General features: G+C 45.6%; 2 protein-coding genes across 2 annotated transcripts; both read right to left on the reverse strand.

Moving 5' to 3' along the window:
* Positions 1-8: 8 nt before the first annotated feature.
* Positions 9-7,072, reverse strand: LOC115542832 (carcinoembryonic antigen-related cell adhesion molecule 5). Its single transcript, XM_030355283.1, has 11 exons — positions 6,798-7,072; positions 6,536-6,610; positions 5,902-6,150; positions 4,676-4,939; positions 4,241-4,546; positions 3,179-3,448; positions 2,793-3,068; positions 1,930-2,205; positions 1,286-1,561; positions 759-1,007; positions 9-99 (listed from the first exon to the last, which is right to left on the reverse strand). The coding sequence occupies exons 1-11, from the start codon at positions 6,934-6,936 to the stop codon at positions 77-79; spliced, it is 2,403 nt and encodes an 800-aa protein (XP_030211143.1). The 5' UTR covers positions 6,937-7,072; the 3' UTR covers positions 9-76.
* Positions 7,073-9,384: 2,312 nt separating this feature from the next.
* LOC115542857 (mitogen-activated protein kinase 12-like) lies at positions 9,385-19,420 on the reverse strand. The gene is given in 19 exon segments (XM_030355328.1): positions 9,385-10,154; positions 10,258-10,506; positions 11,168-11,425; positions 11,599-11,856; positions 12,204-12,254; positions 12,800-14,084; positions 14,251-14,424; positions 14,809-14,887; positions 15,345-15,424; positions 15,640-15,711; positions 16,122-16,236; positions 16,518-16,565; positions 16,685-16,714; positions 16,987-17,098; positions 17,485-17,543; positions 18,159-18,238; positions 18,241-18,288; positions 19,075-19,136; positions 19,138-19,420. Coding segments are annotated over 14 exon segments (1,080 nt in total). The 5' UTR covers positions 19,194-19,420; the 3' UTR covers positions 9,385-10,154; positions 10,258-10,506; positions 11,168-11,425; positions 11,599-11,856; positions 12,204-12,254; positions 12,800-14,019.
* Between the last annotated feature and the right edge of the window lie 2,026 nt (positions 19,421-21,446).

The raw sequence follows: 21,446 nt of genomic DNA on the forward strand, positions 1-21,446 counted from the left end.
ATATACACAACCATAATCTACCATAACCATAATCTTGGAAAGACTTCCAAGTTGAATGTTGCTTCTCATCCTCCACTCAACATCCACACCAATGGGGTTCTGGGAGGAAACAAGATAAATAAAACACAATATTGCATTATAAAAATGTAATGCATTTATATACCTCTTTTCTAACCAGTGGCCGATCAAAGCGTTTTAAAATGCTGCATCACATTCACCCATTCATAGACACATTCACACACCGACAGCGGTGTTTACCATGCAAGACGATAGCCAGCTCGTCGTGAGCAGTCAGGGTTAGAGGTGCCTTGCTCAGGGACACCTGGACACTCTGATAGGAGGAGCCGGGGATCAAACTAGCAAACTTCTGGTAACCAGCCAACCCGCTCTGCCTCTTAAGCCACATGCTGCCCTGATTAAGTGAGAGGTCACCGTGACCACGATAACACCTACTCGTCCCGTGAAAGGGCTGATTATGGTTCCACGTTGACGCAACGTAAGGACCACGCAAACGCTTTCGAAGCAGTCGTGAACCTGTTGTGGTTCTGCGTCGGGTTTTAGTGAGCGGACCAATCAAAGCCCTTTCTGCTGCGTCGCCTCGACCCAGGGTTACACTTTTCGGGAGGCGAACGTCAGGCCCTTGCGGTGGACGCAAGGAGAGTCCGCAAGGACGTAATGGGTTCGTAAACCCCCTTTGTATTGCGTTAACGTGGAACCATAACTAATCCTTAAGAGCGGCCGTGACGCAGACCACCCACCTGAGACGGTGAGAGTATCGTTGACTGTGGCGGTCTTCCCCGAGAGGCTGTTCTGCGCCTGGCAGCTGATGGACTCCGTGGCCACGTAGCGGCTGACGGTGATGTCGATGGAGCTGCCCTTCACCGGGGAGCCGTACACGGTCCAGGTGTAGGTGCAGGCCGGACTGCAGGTGGCGCTGCACGTGAACGAGGCCTTGACCCCGACCTCTATAGAAGGCGATCCGGAGATGGTGACGTCAACTGGGCCGTCTGAGAACAGGAGCAGCAACTTTGAAGCTGCTCAATAATTGGACATGCCTTTAAAATACCAATGCATCATTTTGGGCGGTTCGATGTCGAAAAGCTGTTCAATTGGATTCAAACTAGAATGTAGGAACTTGTAGAACCTTTTTAATGGTAGAGTGAAAGAGGTACATCTACCGACATAACAATAATGTCCATGGTCACTTCTGTGGATATTCGATGCATTGTTTACGATGATTTATACGGTAATGTTGGAATAAAGAAGAGCGAGCGGGTTTCCTTACAAGGAACGATGACGGTGGTCTCAGCAGAGCTGTTCTTCATGGTCAGAGGGTCGTACGCAACGCAGCGGAGGACGGCTTGGTTGGGTGGAGTCACAGGTGTGAAGGAGATGGAGGCGTTCCTGGACAGCATCTTGCCGTTGTAGAACCAGCTGATGGAGCAGGCAGGATAGCAGTCGGCCACACACTGCAGGGCTGTGATGGATCCAGCCAGGGCAGTCAGCTCCTTACCGACTGCACCCTTGTTAACCTCAACGATCTGGACTTTGGAGGGTCCAACTGGAAAATACAACAGGTATTCCACGGATTAGATGCGACAGCTTTGTGTTGATCTACTATTTAGGAGAACATAACAAATACCATGAAGATCCAATGAGTTTCACAGTCCATGTGTCATAATGCTTAGGACTAGGTAAGGTCCGCACCCCTAGACACTAGGTAAGGTCGTACCCATCACAATTAAAGGTATCATCTTATAAAATGAGTATATGTTGAAGGTGAATTATGTAACGTCAGCTTACATGTACCACATCGCTACACATTCGGGGTTTGAGAACAGTCCCTTGTTTTGTTTTTTTTAAACCTACAAGAAGCTCATTTGGTCTGGTATGACCAGTGATGGGTAAGAGGTCATGACGTCTCCTTACAAGGAACGATGACGGTGGTCTCAGCAGAGCTGTTCTTCATGGTCAGAGGGTCGTACGCAACGCAGCGGAGGATGGCTTGGTTGGGTGGAGTCACTGGTGTGAAGGAGATGGAGGCGTTCCTGGACAGCATCTTGCCGTTGTAGAACCAGCTGATGGAGCAGGCAGGATAGCAGTCGGCCACACACTGCAGGGCTGTGATGGTTCCAGCCAGGGCAGTCAGCTCCTTACCGACTGGACCCTGTTGGGCTTCAATGATCTCCACTTTGAAGGGTCCAACTGGAGAGTTGAAGATGCATTCACGGATTAGATGAGAGAATTGGTATGTATCGACGATCACCTATCCTGTAGTTTTGGTTCTCTGACACCAAAATTGCTACATAGTCGGGATTGGAATCAGTAATTGGGAGACAATGGCGCTTACCGCTAAGCTAAATGACTGCAGCAATTTGGCTTGATTGTTCTGGGATTCTTACACCATCAGGAGTGAGGTTTTTCCTGGATACCACCTTTCACCCTCACCTTGGGACTTTTCCCTCTAAGTCCCCATTCCGGTCAAGGCACCACTGAAATGCTTGTTTAAGAAAACCAAACCACTATGGAGCATTTTCTGACAAGATAACCCATGACTGGAAGAGGAACACATTAACCAATTAGCTAAAGGACTGCAGACCGCTGGGTCGGTGGTTGAGGTGTTATTGAGGCCGTGGGAGTGAGGTTCTGTCACTCTGTGAAAGTCACATTATGCGTTTCAGGAGGAACACCTAGCTATTCACATTTCAAAACACTGGTCTTTGAACACAAACAAGAAGCTCATTTGGTCTGGTATGACCAGTGATGGGTGAGTGGTTATGACGTCTCCTTACAAGGAACGATGACGGTGGTCTCAGCAGAGCTGTTCTTCATGGTCAGAGGGTCGTACGCAACGCAGCGGAGGACGGCTTGGTTGGGTGGAGTCACTGGTGTGAAGGAGATGGAGGCGTTCCTGGACAGCATCTTGCCGTTGTAGAACCAGCTGATGGAGCAGCCGGGATAGCAGTCAGCCACACACTGCAGGGCTGTGATGGATCCAGTCAGGGCAGTCAGCTCCTTACCGACTGCACCCTTGTTAACCTCAACAATCTGCACTTTGGAGGGTCCAACTGGAAAATGTGACATTGATTCACAAATTCGATTTAGACAAGATGAGATGACATTCATTTTATAATTAGGAATTCAAAACGGTCAACATCGAAAGATTTGTAATACTCACAATTGACCTGCATTCTGTAGCCAAGTGACTTGACGTCCCCTATATCTACATTGATAACACATTGGTACGTTCCTGTGTCAGACTCCATGAGAGGACTGAAGGTGAGCAGGGTGTTGTCTTGTGACAGAACCAGTCGGTCGGACACAGGCAGTGGGAGGCTGTTTTGGAGCCATGTAATTGAGGCTGGGTTCTGTGAGCCGATGCACTGGAGGGAGTAGGTCTGGCCGGCCATTGGCACTCCTTGAGTGGCCGGGCGCACAGAGTAGGGATCTACACAGAGAGATGTATGCAGTCATACATGAATGTATTCAAACAATGCATTTTCTTCTGTCGCGCTGTGTTCTTTTTTTCCGTTCTCTGGCTCTTATTTGCCACAAATCATACGACAAAAGCCTTTGTTTTGAAACATGAATAATCTTTTTGAAACAGTCCTTAACACATTCACAATAAAGCACCCTCTCTTGATCATTATGGGTTTGCTTTATCATCAATTATATTAATGTTTAAGCAAACTGCAGATTTTGATACTTGGCAAAACACTGATTTGCTAACCTCACAAAGCCTCAAGGACACATTGTGAAAAAGAATACCTAAATAAATTACAAAAGAAACCACAAAATGCAGGATCATGCTAGGCTTAGTTTTCAATGGATAAGGCCTAAAAAAAAAAAAAGTTTGGTTCCTGTTGGTGGTCAGTTGAGGTCATGGGTAGGTAGGGAATTTATTTTATTTTTTTATTTTATTTTTTCCAGCGGCAGCGAATGATAGGTAGGTTGTTTTCATTTAAAAACGAGAAAATTCGCTCATCCTTGTTCAGAATGAAGAGGTGCTGTACCAGAACGTAATTATAGTTTGCATCAAAAAAAAAAAAAATTTTTTTTTTTTTTTTTTCTTATTTTTTTATAAAGCTCATAAAATAATTTGGGTCGCACATAAATTTACAGGGTCGGTCGGAAACCGGAACCAAACAAAATTTTTTTTTAGGCCTAACGGATATATACCATTAGCTGGCGGCAAGGGCCCCAAAGATGCATTGTGTACAGTGGCTTTTTAGGGACTTACTGTCGATGGTCAAGATCTGTGTGACACTAATGGTGGCTCCTGAGACTGTATTTTTGGCTTGGCATGTAAGTGGTTCTGTACGATGATCCTGTGTTACAGTGATCTCTTGCTGCTCCTTGATCATAGGCTTCTCTCCTTTGTGGAAGACCGGAACGTGGACCTGGTCGTTTTCGTACGTCTTTCCCTCAAAGGTCCACATGTAGGTACAGGACGGAGTGCACTCCACGAAGCAGGTGAACAAAAATGTTTGTCCCACCGTCACTGACCACTGTCCGCTCGGTGAGACGATGTAAATGCCTAATAATCCTAAAGCAGGGTTTGAAACAGATTCAATGGTTTTTAGGCGATATAGACACGGTACAAACACACATGGAGTTGTTTCAGCAGGATAAACGTTGTTAGCGTCTCTTTGGCTTTCCCGTTCCCATCACCTACTTGCCACATATCTTTGTAGAGAAGTTGATATGAAGAGATGCGACACAGAGTCCATGGCTTCACAAAGCAACGTTTCGTAGTTTACAGTTTCAGGGGGTATAATCGACAACGTGGCTCCGCTTGAACTGCCCAGAACCTGCCCTTCCCACATCCATTTCCAGAGGTAGGTGCAGGAGGGATAGCAGTCGGCTGTGCAGGTGAAGTCGTTTTCAACTCCAAGGGTCAGCATTGAGGGCCCATTGATCATTATGTTCGAGGGGCCCACTGAAAAATCACAGAGTAGAATGAGTGACCATTTTTTTCTATATAATTATCAAAATATCTATAAATACACATCTAAACTATCTACTATCTAATCCATCTACTTATCAAATAAAATCTTTCGAAAACATGCTATCCGCATCTAATTTATCTACGTATCAAGTATACTAAATATATTTATCAAAGCTATCTACTTTTTATCTACAGTATCTACCTATCAAATATAATTTATCTAAGAAGCCATCCACTTCTAATCTATCTACAGAGCAAATATAATGTATGTATATAAGATGTCTGTTTAATCTACGTATTTTAGCAAAAATGTATGAAATACACTTTATCTACGCATCTAAGGTGGCTATGTCCTATATAACGTCTATGTGTCTTAATTTATCTACGTATCTAAGAAGCTATCCACTTCTAATCTATCTACAGAACAAATTTACTGTATATGTATCTAAACTGTCAATTTCTCTGCATCTACCTAAGAAATACACTTTATCTGCGCATCTAAGCTGGCTATGTATCTAACGTCTATGCGTCTTCATTTATCTTTGTGTGTAAGCCTTAGACGTCTCCAAACTACCCAAGTCTTTACATTTAGCTTTTTGTATGCTACACGTGAACCTCCTAAAAATGGCGCATTTGATGGGCAATATCCCATGATTAAGATCTCAAACACGGGATATTCATGGCACTCATCACGTTAATAAAAACAAATAAACCGCTGATTAAAACAAATAGATCGTGGCAAAAAGTGTTATCTTGTTTATTTTTGGATTGTTCCCGTGAAGTATACACTAAAAACAATTATTAATTTCAGCCTCCGTGAATAGTGGGGAATAGTGGCTATTCCCCACTATTCACTTTGCCTACGGCAAATAATTGTTAATTATAAGCCTCGAGGTGATCCACCTATCTCAGCTACAGATAGCTATCGAAGGGCTGCTCAACCCTATGCATACCTGTCACCCCCAGCGTCTTGCTAACAGTGGCGCTCTTGCGGGTGTCCGGGTTGACCGCCACGCAGACGAGGATCTCCAGGGGAGACCGGGCCTTCAGCTGTAGGGTGAGCTCAGCGCCCGTGGAGGTCCGGTTCCCGTTCCTCCAGGAGAAGGTGCAGGCCGGGGTGCATTTGGCTGAGCACGTGAAGGCGTACGGCACCCCCACCGTCACCGTGTTGACCCCCTCGATGGCCATGGAGTACGGTCCCGCTGAACGGGGGGGGGGGGCGGGATAGGAGGTCATATGTTGGGAAGTGAGGGTTAGTTTTGCTCAGGGTTACAGTGAGGTGTTTGAAAAAATAGGTGGGAATTGTTTGTGTTTTTGGTTTATGAGTAAAGAACATCCATGAAAGAAATTGTGATGGAATTATTTAAATCAAGCAGTTTGTCTAAAGTTCTGTTACATTGTTTTTAATGTTTTAACTTAAAACCACCAAAACCAGTTGTTGAAGTTAATTTTGGAGTGCATACATTTCTACATTGACTAAAGAACATTGATTACAGCTAACTTTTGGCTCCTTTGCAAGTTTGACTACTTAAATAGTAATAAAAGGTAATAAGACTCTTTCTGGGGTGAGCCAGTAAAATATCTTACATGGCACTATGTCCTTCACGGCCCCTTCGTGTTCTCCCTCACTAGCAAAAATTCCTTTGGGATGAAAAGGAAACACTGGGAAAATAGAGAATTTTTCAGTCACTTTCAAAAGAATACATAAAAAACATCTGAAATATCCATTGTTTTCAAACAAGTCAATAATTCAATCTAATTCAATCGTAGTTTATGTAAAAAAAAAATGCAATAAGATGTAGCAATCCAAATAATTACAACATTTCATTACTAGTCAAGTGTGTTTTACCTGCCAGGCAGATGAGAAACAGACGGGCAGTTGGACGGATCATGATGCCGCAGAATCTCCGATGACACAGGCCATCAGTAATGCCGGGCGGAACGCCAGCCCGATCTTTATAACGTCGCCCGCAAGAAGCCGTGCCCATCGGCCACCTTATCAGTGAACCAATGCCAACGAAAAGCCACAGGATTAGCCAACCATCCCGACAAAGGAGTGTAGTCTACATGCGTTTGGTTCCTGATGATGCCTATATCAGCAGGCACCATTGTGGTCCATGTATCTGTGACCTCTTTCTGTCGCTCTTTGTTCCCACGGCTATTCTTGGTCTTGAACCTTCCAAGGAAAACCACAATGCTTGATGCCCCTTTCTTATTCGTGTTTACTCATGGCTGCTGCCAAGAGATTCTGTGTTCCCTTTAATCACAAGTGTCCCAATACAGCATACGCCGTAATCGTATGTTCGATCGGTTTGTTTATTTATTTGTTTAATATTTGAACAGGTGCCACACACCACGTCAACCACGTTACTAGGGCTGATTATTGTTCCACGTCGACGCTACGCAAGGGGGTTTACGGACCCATTTATGGCGAGTGGATAGTGCCAGGATTCCCTGGAGACGGATAACAACGTGTGAAATGAACGTGTGGAGAAGCTACGCCGCCGCCGTGTGGAGAGGATATGCACGCCGCCGCCGTTGGGACTGGGGATCGATTCCCAGTCTCTATATATAATTTTTTCTTCATTATTTTCTGATATTAATATATTCAATGACTTGTTGATGAATAAGTTGATGACATTTTATAAAAAACGTTAGTTTTTATGTGTCAAAAAGACAAACTGTTTTAAAACAGATCTCAAAAATGTTTTGATGATTGATGCAGAGGGGTATTCCACAAAGCCGGTTTTATCACATAACCGGGCAAATTAACCCAGGGTTTGCGGTAACCCTAGGGTTTCCGTTCCAAAATGAACACGGTATGTTAGTTACTATAGCAACATATGCTCTGAATCAAACCTGGTCGGACCAGGTTTTGTGCAGGTTAAGTTTGGAACATAACCCGGTTTTGGGGATTTAAAGCTGCGTTCACCGCAGAGTCCATGTGTTCACAATGGCATGCCCTGTTGATACCGGAGCGCCAATTATTCGTGCAATCCACCGGGAGAGATTTGTAAGACCACGGCTATATTCGGATGACTTTTTGCTGGAGAGATACCGATTCTCACGCAAATCTTTAATATATTTAAATAGCCTTCTCTCTAGTTCAGGCGTTCTCACGGCGACGTAGGGTAGCAGGCGTCTTAGTGGCGACGAACTTATCCACACGTCGAGAGTAGACGTACATTTTGTCTGAATTTCCTTATGTACGTCGCCGTGACACCGCCGCCGGTGGACGGATCTTCCATGCCGTCGCCGTGACGTCGCTGCTGGTCTCTCGTCTGCAGTCCCAATCAATCCCATTCAAAATTTCACACGTTCCCACGGCGACGTAGAGTAGGCTGCTCCTTCGCCTCTTCCAGGGAATCCTTAGGTTTGGCACTATCCACTCGCCATACCCATTACATCCTTGCGGACCCGATCCTTGCGTCCGCCGCAAGGGCCTGACGTGCGCCTCCCAAAAATTGTAACCTCACAGCAAGGGCTGTGATTGGTCCTCTCACAAAAACCCGACGCAGAACCCAAACCGGTTCATGACTGCATCGAAGCGTCTGCGTGGTCCTTGCGTTGCGTCGACGTGGAACCATAATCATCATGACGACCATGCAGAGCCTGAATGTATTGCCACGTAGGCCTACTGTACATTGATACATGCAATATGTTTTCTTAAGGATGCTTGCATATACACAAGCTGCCAAAGAGGGCCGTATGGCTTTGAGGTGCAGTGCTGCAGAGAGGGAGGACTTGTGCTGAGACAGAGCCATTCCTGTGACGCGTAGGCCTACTGTATGCCTGTATCTAACCAGGAACTTATCTCTTCTTGAGGACACTGTGTAAAGGCATTTCAGATCTAATTAATGGTCATAGATAAACACATAAAACCAACAGTGCGGCTGATTGAGTGCTTCATACAAGCCTGTTGCCACATGACTTGCGTCACTTTGATATTAAGTTTGGGTGGGCCCCTGAACGGAGTCTAGTAGCAAACACGCTTACACAGCCAGACCCAATGAACTAGTAAGATGTGTCGGTTAAACAGACGGCAGGCTGTTGCTAATCAGATGCTTATGCTTCATTGGCGCCAGTGGGGCGAAACTGTAGACTTTTATAAAGTGTGGCTTTTTTATTCAAAATGTTGCGACTTTACTTCAATGTCTGCGCTGTGGTCTGAAGGTTTTATATATTTTTTTTAATATTTCCAGTCAACAAAATAATGCAAGAGTTGGTCAAAGTTACCCTGTGGGATTTTCCTTATAGAATGTGACAATTACCTGTCAGAACTTTAACGTCTGTTAATATATATCCAAAATTATGCAAGACAAATGCAAAGAAAAGATGTCACTCCAAACCACTTTTTGCAAATCAATTTCTATATTTATTATTGAAATGATGATGTTCCAGTATGATGTTCCAAACACATGAAAGGTATTGAATCATACACGTAATGCAATTTAATGATTTCAACAGTACAATCATCCAAATTGTCTGCAACTGAGGGGATACATAATTTATATGTAGCATATATAGCATCCCACCAAGAAAGTGTGTTCCTCAACAATACTCATCACAAGGCTCATACAAGTGTTCAACAAAGAGTTTTAAGTGTTGTTTGTTAGGTATTGTTTGTGGTTATTATTGGTTATTAAGTGCTTTAACTTGAAACATGATGAGCAGCAAGCAATGACTGCAATAATGAGGAAAAAACGTATTCACATACAAATAAATTATATTTCAGCACGAGTTTAGCTTAGGTAAAATAAAAACATCATTGCATAATGTTTGAAATAGAATTGTATATCATTTTATAATCACCTCTATATTTTTAAACAAGCTCTATATTATTGTTTTTATTAAAACATGATACATATAGATAGTGAAACATTAGTAATTTAAGTATTTTGATCAGGCTATTTATATCATCCTATTGGCCTAGTAATTAATGAAAAAGGCTGTCATGAATTTTCTATTTTAACTAAATGTAATGTGTTTCACATACGACATCTTAATGACTTGGTAGAAAGCCTATTTATAATTACTTTATGAGTGCACTTGTAGTAGAAAGCTTTAAAAGTACTTAAAAAAAAATAGTCTTTACATCCTATAAAATGTCTCCCTCGTGTGGATCAAATGAGAATCCCAGCCGAGACGATGAGGCCGCATAGGAGCAGAGCTGACCTCTCCTCAGCACGAGTGGCCATCGAGTGATCTGCCAGCAAAAAAACAAAAACAATAACAGCATCATTGTTTAATACAGCGGGCATCTATTTAAACACTTAGTTAACAAACTACACCAAACTATGTCCACCTACCTCCGAGAAAAACGGTTAGCAACACCGTGTCGGACTTCCTGGTCACTGTGTTCTGCGCCTCGCATTTCAGGGAAACGGTCTTCCGTGGCTGAACGACCGTGACATCAATGGCGCTTCCTCTCACCGTGAGATCGCCGAGCGTCCAGATGTAGCGGCACGCTGGCATGCAGTCAGCCAGGCAGACGAATCTGGTCCGGACGGCGAGCTGCATGGAGCTCGGGCCCTGGATATGAACATCCGAGGGACCGGCTGAAATGACCGAGAGAGGCGACGACTGTTTAGCGGAATTACTTTACACATTTACATTTAGGGCATTTAGCAGACGCTTTATATCCAAAGCGACTTAAAATAAGTGAATTTATCAGAAGAAAGATAATCAACAATATATCGCTGTTGAAACAGATGTTCATAGAGCCAAGTGCCAAGCACTAACAATCGCTAGGCTAACCCATTCCCCGTATAGGCTACAACAAAGATAGCTAGGATAAGATTCTACACGAAGCCAAGTATAATTGTTAAATGCAGGACGCCCAAACATACAATAAGTGTGTACATTAAGTGTCAGTGCCATTTATTATATGCCATTTATTATTAGAATTGTATTATTTATCTCTGTATGAGATTGTTCCTTAACATTAATGACTTCATCATATAATTCCGCGCCTCTTCACTACCATCCTTCCCCTTGTCATGGAAATAGCCTCTTCAAAGTGTACTAAACGACACGCAGTCCCCAACATACTGAATATAATACACAACGAACTAATTAATAAGAAAAATAGAGCCGCGAGGGCTGGCAGGTTAAAACTTTTTCATGGTGGTGTCAAAGCCCTGTTTCATTGCGGGGGTACCAGCCCTGTTTCATGGAGGGGGTACAAGCCCTGTTTCATTGCGGGGCTCCCAGCCTTACATGATACGGCGATGTCTTGGATCTTGGCCGCAAAGAGGCCGGACACCGTGTTGGTGGCTCTGCACATGAGGGTTTTAGCCGTGTCGAGGTGCTGGGGAATGACGCCGATGACGTTCCCCTGGCCGGCCACCCAGGGGCCGTCGTCAACCCGCCAGGTGTATTCGCACGAAGGCCGGCAGTAGGAATGACAAGTGTAGCCGTGGCTAGCCAGGGGGGTCATCAAGTCAGGCCCTGAGATCGAGACGTTTGACGGTCCAGCTGATATAAAAATAAAAATATATTAATAAAACATAATAATAATTGTTTCTAAAACATTTTAGAACATAGTTTAGATCGCGAAAGTGTGCGCTGTAATGCAAATACGTCGGAAAACTGTAAAGTAATGTGAATTTAAAAGCCACGACATAAATGCGATCATGCGGTCTATCTACCTAACGCCTGCAGTTTCTTTGTCACAGTCTTTGTTGCCCCCGTCTGTTCATCATTGGCAGTGCAAGTCAGGGACAGCGCCTCTACCCACTGGGAAAGCGTGAAGGCAAGTACGTTGCCATGGCCAACAGATGCCTGTTTGTCCATGGACATGGACAAGTATTGGCACGGCTTGGAGTTGCAGTTGGCTTCGCACTCGAAGCTGGAAGGCACGCCGACTGTCACGTAGCCTGGGCCTAGGATCTGCACATCGAGACTGTCTGAAAAAACGAAAGCTCTATCAGTGTGCGTGTGTGTGTGTGTGTGTGTGTGTGTGTGTGTGCGCGCGCGCGTGCGTGCCTGCTTGAAAGTAGGCGGACGTAACGATACGATTAGAAGGAAACTTTTAAACTAAATATAGCCACTCTGATTACGTTGGTTTGGAATAATTATAATAAGTCCTAAATAATTAATCAATACTATCAAACAAATTTATATTGAATACTAAATGTAGGATGAAGGCAGTGGGAATCAAACCCAGTAACAGCTTGGGAGTCAAACATGGCCACTTAGTAACTCTATCCTGCCATTGAATCATAAGTGTGTTTTAAACTATAGTTCCTCTCACCTTTATTGGTCTCGGTCATTCCATCCTCTGTTCCGGTAGCTAGTCTCACAGCTATCGGATCAAAACAACATCACAGGTCCAGTCGTCACTTCAAACCACTATTTACTTTGTTCATCTTTGTCTTTTTAACAGAAAAAAAACTTTAATATTTCAGAAACGGAAGAGCAGACAGAAGGCAGTTGTACGTTTCATTAAGCTCTCAATACAGTCTACTGTAGTGTTCATTATGTATAGCCAAGGGACAAGCAATAGACATTAGTCATAAACATCACTTATTTGACCAGGACCGCAGGCCCCCTTGTTAGATAAATGATTGAACAGATTTTACATTTTGTGACACATAAACCATCCATTCTAGAGAGGGAGACTTCGCTGTGGTCCAACTCAGGGCTCCAACAGAATAGACCAATTGAAATAAACCAGTTCATTAGCAGTATATTAACAGTACATGAGTAACAAAATCCAAAACCCATTTCCTGTCTCTGCCATACAACAACCGCACAAGATATAACCACGGCAACCGATGAGTTGCCCCACCGACGAAAAAGACCAGCCGACAAACTGCTATTGTTTGTAATGTTTGTTCGGTTTTTTACCTGTCAGGCACCACAGCAACAGAATCCACCTCACGGTCCGGGCTTGCCCAGTGGGGTTTGAGTCTGTGGTTCCACCCATGGCGCTGCACTGGTTTTGACTCCAGATCTGGGTCTTCCTGTGGTAATCGACGAGGGCTACAGCAGAGGACCTGCCCAGTGCTCCCAGACCCAGCCACACACTGCTCTTATCAGCTCCAGAGGAGCGCGCTGCACCGCATGGCTGTCCAGAAATACACGAACACTCATTAGCCTCTAGGCTGGAGTCCTTACGTTCTGTAAGGATCTAGACTGCACACACTGACTCATAGGGACAGCAGTGAAAGCGGACAAAAGGGGGCGAGACGAGGTTGACAACTGATATCAAAACTAACTTTTTATACAGTGTTTATATTTGGTTTAATGTTTAGTACATAGGATGGTTCGCGGCCTCGGAAAGGTCAAGTCTGTGCTTTCTAAATGTGGAGCAGTGGTCATGAGGAGGGTGATCAAGTGACCGCAGAACAACGCTGGGTGGTTCTGTTTATCTCGGCGGTTAATGGAGGACTGTATTTTTAGCCGCGATCTCTGTTTGCACAGCGGGGTCTGACCGCACCCTCGAACCCTGAAGCAAATCTTTAGGCTTATCAGAAAGTAAACGAGTGTACGGGAAACGGGAGGGAAAGAAAAGGAGTATCCCTCCTTCTGAACATATGGCTGCCTTTCTCTCTCTCTTTGCCTCTCTCTCTGTCTTTGTCTCCCTCCCTCTCTCTTTCTCTGTCTGCCTCTCTCACTCTGACTCCCTCCCTCTCTCTTTCTCTCTCTCTCCGACTCTCTTTCTCTCTCTATAACAAAAAATACGGACAGCTGACCAGGTTTTGTCTTTTTCTACATTTATTGAGATCCGCAAAAGTAACCAAGTCAACATTGTTCATTTAATATGTATACATGTACATGTGGGAAACTATTAACATTTAACTTGTGCGTGTCTGGATTACGTGTGTGCGACTTTGAGCGATGCGTTTGTGTGTGTATTTAGTGGCACCTTTTCAGTGTGTGTTTGTGAGTTAGTGAGTGTGTATATGCAGCGTTACTGGAAATGTATACAGTGGTTGCGTGTGCGTGTTTGTGGTGTATGTAGTTGTAATGGGACTTTGTACATTGTGTCGGTGTCTGTGTCTGTCCGTCTCTGTGTCTGTGTCTGTGTCTGTCTGTGTGTATGTGTGCGCGCGTGTGTGTGTGTGTCAAAGTGACGTCTCTTTGGAGTCCCTCAGGGGACTGAAGGTCAGGATCTCTGTAAACGTGTGACCTACGGGAAGGAGAAAGGAAAACACTCAATACAACTTTCTCTGTTTGGCCAAATAAAACAACGGGTCATGTGACCGCGGCAGTTTTTGCTCACAACCCCCACCCTCCACTCTCTGTCTACCCCACTCTCCCCCCCCTCTCCCTACCTCCCTCCCCCCTCTCCCTACGTTTCCACTGGTCCACGGGCAGGTCGGTGTTGTCCATGGAGTGGTCGTAGGGCAGCGCCTCCGTCTCCTCCTCCGGCTCCCGGAACTCGCTGACGAAGGGCGTGGCCAGGGCCTCGGCCGCGCTCACCCGCGCCTCGGGGTCCAGCAGCAGCATGCGCTCCAGCATCCCGACCGCTGGGGGGGGGGGGGGGGGGGGGGGGGGGGGGAGGCAGAGGTGAGGAGGAGGGAGGAGGGGAGGCAGGGGTGACGACGAGAGAGGAGGGGAGGCGGGGGGGAGGAGGAGGGGGGGAGGGAGGGGAGACAGGGCGGGAGGCAGGGGTGAGGACGAGAGAGGAGGGGGGAGACAGTGCGGGAGACAGGGCGGGAGGATGCATGGGGGAGACAAAGGGGGAGACGAATAGGGGAGGAGGAACGAGGAGGGAGGGGAGACACCGTGGGAGGATGCATGGGCGAGAGGATGGGTGAGGATGCACGGAGGAGATGAGGGGAGACGATGGGTGAGGATGCATGGGGGAGACGATGGGGGAGGCCGCAGGGGGGAGGAGGAGTGTTACGTACCGTGGGAGCTTGCTTTGGAGAAAATGGTGTGCATGTCTCTCTTAGGAATCTTTGGTAAACTTCTGATGTAGTTCTTGGCCTGTTTGAGGAGAGACAGAGAGAGAGAGTGAAGCAGGCGTCCATCGTCTTTAACCTTGACCTACACATACATCAATGATATGTATCAACACAATGCCTAACCCAGCCACACAGACCGTGGGAGCGAAGCCAGGTCTCTTGAAAGTCTGTACACGCACGCACACACACAGTACACACAAAGTACACACAGATAAAATGCCTACTCCAGCAAGGCAGTCGATGGGAGCCAAGATTAGTCTCTCGTATGTGCATTAAACACACACACACACACACACACACACACACACACACACACACACACACACACACACACACACACACACACACACACACACACACACACACACTAGGGTCTTCGACTTTGAATGTGAAAGGAGCTGGCACACGCTTGCTACACATGCTATTGTGCGGCGTGGCCAGTGTTTGCGGTTGCCATGGAAACCGGGTCTCCTCCTTACATCTTGGCTCTGGAGTTTCACCACAAAGTCGGCAGCTGGCGTCCCGGTGACCTTCATGATCTCCTTCAGCTGGTCCAGGTCTGGCATCACGCAGGGGTCAAGGGTCATACTGATGTAGAGGTGGTAGTAGTGTACAAACTTTGTTGTGATATGAGACTAGATATTTTCTAGTTTCAGTTGTTCTTTATTGTCATAAAGAATCAACGTAATCCTTTTTCTGGCTTCCTTTAAGCAAGAGGATTCAGCTCTTGTTATTGTTTTGCATTCTGGTCCAAAGTTACATTTGAAAGGATACGGTCATTTCCCTTGAACAGAGGCTTTCCTAGTAGCATCTCTGCCATGATGCAGCCCACAGACCAGATGTCCACTGGAGAACAAAAAACAAAGTCAGACAGGGAACACAGTACTGAAGAAAAGAAAAAAAACAGAGAGGGAACACAGTACTCGAAAACAAAAACAAAGTCAGACAGGGAACACAGTACTGAAGAAAAAAAACAACATCAGACAGGGAACACAGTACTGGAAAACAAAAACAAAGTCAGACAGGGAACACAATACTGAAGAACAAAAACAACATCAGACGGGGAACACAGTAGCGGAGAACAAAAACAAAATTCAGCCAGAAAACACAGTACTGAAGAACAAAAATTAAATCTGACGGAGACAACGGTAACTCTCATGGAATTCTGCTGCCTCCTGGTGGACAGTCAATGCTCGAACAACGCGTCGCGTCGAGTGTTCACAAATTCAGCTATGCGCGAATACGTGTCGACTCACCCGTCTGTGTGTAGTGCATCCAGTTGAGGATGACCTCCGGTGCTCGGTACCAGCGCGTCACCACATAGCCCGTCATCTCCGTGTCGGCCTGCCTCGCCAGCCCAAAGTCCAGGATCTGAAGGAGAGAGGAGAGACATTTACATTTAGGGCATTTAGCAGACCCTTTTATCCAAAGCGAATTACAATCAGTATATTTCTGAGAAGAAAGAGAAACAATAATATTTCGGTACAGTACAAAGTGCCAAGCACTTACAATTTTTATTTACAAAGTACTATTTTTAAGTGCAACATACAATAAGGGCGTACATTAAGAGCCAAGAGAAGATACATAGGGAATTTAACCCCTAACCCGGACGGATTGAGCTAGCAGCCTGTAAACATCATTATTGACTGTACCTTCAGCTCACAGTCCGGGTTCACAGCCAGGTTACCAGGTTTAAGGTCCTGTGGTGAAGGAGGAAATGTACTTCAATCAGATAAATGATCAAAGTTATGGTGATGAAATACATGCAAAAAAATACAAATGAAGATGGCATATTGATGAAAGGTCAAGGTTCACTCACTCTGTGGATGATCCCGGCAGAATGGATGTACTAAAGGCGAGAGAGATGGAGACATGATATATGACTATATCATCACAATCAGATACATGAGATGCAGTTGTTTTTAATGTTTGGACTTTGACCGGCTTCGCACTCATCAGTCCATTGGTCGTTCAATCTGCCTATATCATTGAAACGTGTGTGTGTGTGTGTGTGTGTGTGTGTGTGTGTGTGTGTGTGGGTGTGTGTGTGTGTGTGTGTGTGTTGTGTGTGTGTGTGTGTGTGTGTGTGTGTGTGTGTTGTGTGTGTGTGTGTGTGCCCACCTTGAGTCCCTTGAGCATCTGGTAGACGAGGAATTGGACCCTCTCCTCTGTGAGCTTCTCTAGCCTCATCAGCTTCCCCAGGTCAGTGCCCATGAATGGCATCACCAGGTAACTGGAGGAGGAAGAGGAGGAGGAGGAGAGGAGGAGGCGGATGAGAAAGAAAGAAATTGGAGGGGGAGGGGTGGCAGAGAGGCGGAGGTAAGAGGAGGAGAGGGGAGGAGGAGGAGGGGAAGAGAGAGGGCGGTGGAACGGAGGAGAAGGAGGAGAGAGTGGGAGGAGGAAGGGAGGAGGAGGAGAGAGGTAGAGGTGGGGGAGGAGAGTAGGGGAGGAGGAGGATAAAGTGGGAGAAGGAGGAGGAGAAGAGAGGAAGAGGAGCAGAGGAAATTTATTGACATGAGATTTGGGCTGTTGATGGATTCATATCAACTATCAACTGCTGAGCAGATATTAATCTCTTTGTACAAATCAAATGACGTCATGCAGCGAGGGTTCACTTACAAGTCCCGGAAGCGGTCCAGGATGATCTCCGAGGTGAACACATCAAGCAGCCCGATCACCTGTCGAGAGCCAATCAGGTTTAGAGGTGCTTCTACATTAACCAATCACATCGCATTGGTGGCCACACTGATGGGAATTACATTTTACGACCAGGACTTTCAGCATATATATATTTTTTACTTATTGTTCAGGGGGAGGATGGCTTAGAAGTGGCCATGATGATCAACTCCCAGCCAAAAGGTAAATGTAAAATGGACTGCGTTAATACACTGAGGGCTAGGTGTCATGCTCAGGGACACCTCGACACTCGAACTAGCAACCTTCCGGTTACCAGCCAACCGGCTCTACCTCCCAGCGGCGGCATGCTAGTGGCATGTGGCACTACGCCAAGAGCCAAAAGGTCCTGGGTTCGATCCCCGATGTTGACGGCCTACCTTGAGCCATTCATGAGCAAGCGGCGCCGTATCCGAATGATCGTTTTGCTTCGGAAGAAAGAGACTCTAAATAGTAAATGCTATCATTATCCGTCCGTTGTGATTAAGGTTGGCGAGGAGGAGGAGGAGGAGGAGGAGGAGGAGGAGGAGGAGGAGGAGGAGGAGGAGGAGGAGGAGGAGGAGGAGGAGGAGGAGGAGGAGGAGGAGGAGGAGGAGGAGGAGGAGGAGGAGGGTTCTTACGTTCTCATGTTTCATGTGCTTCAGCAGCCGTAGTTCTCGGTAGGCCCGCTTGGCGAACAGTTTGGACTGGAAGGGTCGTGGAGCTTCTTGATGGCCACCTTCAGTCCGCTGCGCCGGTCCAGAGCCGAGCGCGACCAGGAGGGAGGGACAGACAGACAGGCAGACAGACAGGCAGACAGGCAGACAGACAGACAGGCAGACAGACAGACAGGCAGACAGACAGACAGACACATACACAGAAACACAGAAAGAAAGCCACACAAACAAACATACAGACACACACACATCAGCCACGCACACACAGAGACAGTCAGATATTGTAACATAACAACTCATAGAGTAGGTTTCTGTAGTCAGAGATTATTGCACAGATTGAATGTGCCAAAGGATTAACAGATCAACAGATTAACTGAAATGTAGGCCTTCGAATTGAAATGATGGATCGACACATGGGCAGAAACAATAAATAGTAGGCTATTGCTATGGCAGTAGCCCACTACTAGAAGTGGAATGTGTGTGTGGGTGTGTGTGTGTGTGTGTGTGTGTGTGTGTGTGTGTTGTGTGTGTGTGTGTGTGTGTGTGTCCAGCAACAGTCCAACAATGAGACGCTGGGGGTTCTTTGTTGACCCTTATGCTGACAATACAATGCCAACTAAGCTCTCTCAAAGCTGGGAATGTGAATAGAAACCAGAGGAATTGTAGGTTTTCATCATTGTCAGGTGAAAACACGCTGCTATGAGATAATTAACGTTATTTAAGAATATCCATTGGTTGTTGCATAGACGTTATACTTCCACTTCTGAATGAGTTGTAAATCCTGCAGAAAGGGCTGATTCGCAGGAATATTTTAATGGGCATTTCAATTGTATTTTCACATATTTCTTAATATTTCTCAGTAGTGATGAAGTGACTCACCACACCGTCCCGTAGGCTCCGGTCCCCACCTGCTTCAGGTCTCGGAACCTCTCGGGAACGTCCACACGGTTCGTTGACCTCCTGCCTGTAGAACCCGGTCCTCGATCGCAGCACCGACATGCCGACGCGATGTGACCGCGGGTCCGACGGCGGGTTTCCGGGAACACTAGACTGCCTGCCGAGCGGTTCTTATTCATGTGACTCAAAAGTGCGTTCGGGTTTTCCCTCGAAAAGTCAAACAAAACTCAACAGCGAAATCAAAACAGAGGACAGGGGCGCATGACTTCTTCCTGCTCGACTATCAGGCCGGTCTGAACACCCCCCCCTCCCACCGCTTTGTACGGGGGCTGGCCGGCCGCGGGGATGCGGTGGTCTCGGCCGCCCGGGGGGGCAGCCGATGGGTGTGTCGCGCCGTGGATCAATTGTCCGTGTGTGGCTCTCAACATCTGCCCGTTGCCATGAGGAATTAGCTGAGCCCGGACAACAATCCTCAGTGAGGTTTCGATTAACAGGTTAGGTTCCCACCACCACCCCATCACCACCCACATCACTATCACCATCAAGACTATCACGACCACCACCATCAAGACTATCACCACCGTCCACCACTACCACATTCTGCTTCATCTTCCACCTCTTAGCCTACTCTGATTGTAAATCTGATGGGCCTGCCACCACTTCGACTAACACGGTTAAAGTTGTGATAAGCGTCCTAGTGTCACTCAAACAAACATTTAATTAGAGAGAGGAGAGAGAGAGAGAGAGAGAGAGAGAGAGAGAGAGAGAGAGAGAGAGAGAGAGAGAGAGAGAGAGAGAGAGAGGGAAACAGTAGCCTACAGAAACATCAACAGAAAATGTTCACGTCTACTAAACATTGTTAAAGTTGTTGATCAATTACCTAATATCACTCAAACAAACATTTTTGACAAGAGAGATAACACAACAGTACAGAACAGAAGCCGAAACATCAATGACAAACAAAATAATTGGGTGTTTTATTTGTATGCAGCCAATAATGACAAAGCCCGGAATAATGTCTCAGTGCTGAACCCAGCATTGACATTAATTCACGGATTTATGACTGTGATTGATAGTGTGCCTGCTTTAGACAGAAAAAAAGAAAAACTCAACAAAAGACATGCCACCATCCATAAAAAAAGGACATTCTCACTTTGAACAGACATTTACATTCAAGTAGCAGTTGGTCACATATCCACCACCTTTTGACATCAACGTTATCACAAAACACTGGAACATTCAAAAAGATTCAGGACACCATTAACCTATACACCTCCACTGAGACAGGGTTTTAATATTTCATACATCTGTGTGAAGTAGTATGTTTGTTTTGAGAGATAGCTTTTTATCTTCATCTTGCAAAATGGCAACAAGTACAGCAGTAACACCAGGGTGAACCACACATAGAGAATGCGATTATGATGTTGTGTTTGTTTACTAGTATAGGGCTTGTACGTCCTGACGTCACAACTCAAAGACTGCCTCCATTTTGGAAGCATCGGAATGTTATTGGTAGTAATGGTGTTTGGTCATTGTTTAGTTGTTAATCGTGAAATAATTTGTCATTATGGCAAGACGATGTTGAGTCATAGTAGCTTTGATGTAAATTTATGTTGATTTAGGACTTAACATTACTCCAAGTCACCACAAAATGGCGTGTGGCCAGCGAAAAAAGCCCATGATGCATTCTGATGTACAAGCCCATAGATTGCTTGTTGAATCACCCCATTAAGGCTCTTATAACTCTAAAGCCATCAGATTTATGACTTGCAGAGCAAAGACAATGCTGTGCTAATGTAATGTTATGGTCGTGAGTTTGTGCCCTGGTTGAAACATATAATGGATTTAGTTCTGGGTTTTTTTTCCCTGGTGCCGATTGGCTATCAACTGTGTGCTAATGATAGCTCCTCGTGATTTCTAAATGAGGTTAAAGTGTTGATTATTAGTCATTGTTTATCCCTTCCTATAAATCATCAATAAAAATAGGGCAAAATGTTTAATTTGTTTGATTGTTTGGATAGTTTCAAAGACATCTTCTTCACTCATCATCGCTACCTTGGCTTCTGACGGTTAACCCTCATCACTTGTATGTATTTACATAAAAAATCGGCACAAACACCCCAAAACCCAAGTCTTTTGGTCGCCATGTTGAACTGAGACAGGGCTGATAAGTAGCTAATGGCGCTAATGATATAGCATTGAGCGTTAAACAAGTGCAGAGCCAGAAGCGCGAAGCTATAGGTTATACTGTAAGCTTATTATGTGTATATGCTATGTTCTGCAACTGTTTTCTAGTCATTCACGAACGAATGACTTCCCACGAAAAAAACCACAACTCTCCTCTGATCTAAATAA

The sequence above is a fragment of the Gadus morhua genome, chromosome 4, assembly GCF_902167405.1.
Source record: "Gadus morhua chromosome 4, gadMor3.0, whole genome shotgun sequence".
Taxonomy (NCBI): Eukaryota; Metazoa; Chordata; class Actinopteri; order Gadiformes; family Gadidae; genus Gadus; species Gadus morhua.

Excerpts from the sequence above, each read along its gene's own strand:
- LOC115542832 (XM_030355283.1), bottom strand. The coding sequence starts at position 6,936 with ATGGGCACGGCTTCTTGCGGGCGACGTTATAAAGATCGGGCTGGCGTT. Across the intron at positions 3,449-4,240 it reads ACAGATCTTGACCATCGACA|ATCCCTACTCTGTGCGCCCG; the intron begins GTAAGTCCCTAA and ends CTCTCTGTGTAG. Across the intron at positions 2,206-2,792 it reads GACCACCGTCATCGTTCCTT|TTGGACCCTTCAAAGTGGAG; the intron begins GTAAGGAGACGT and ends TCAACTCTCCAG.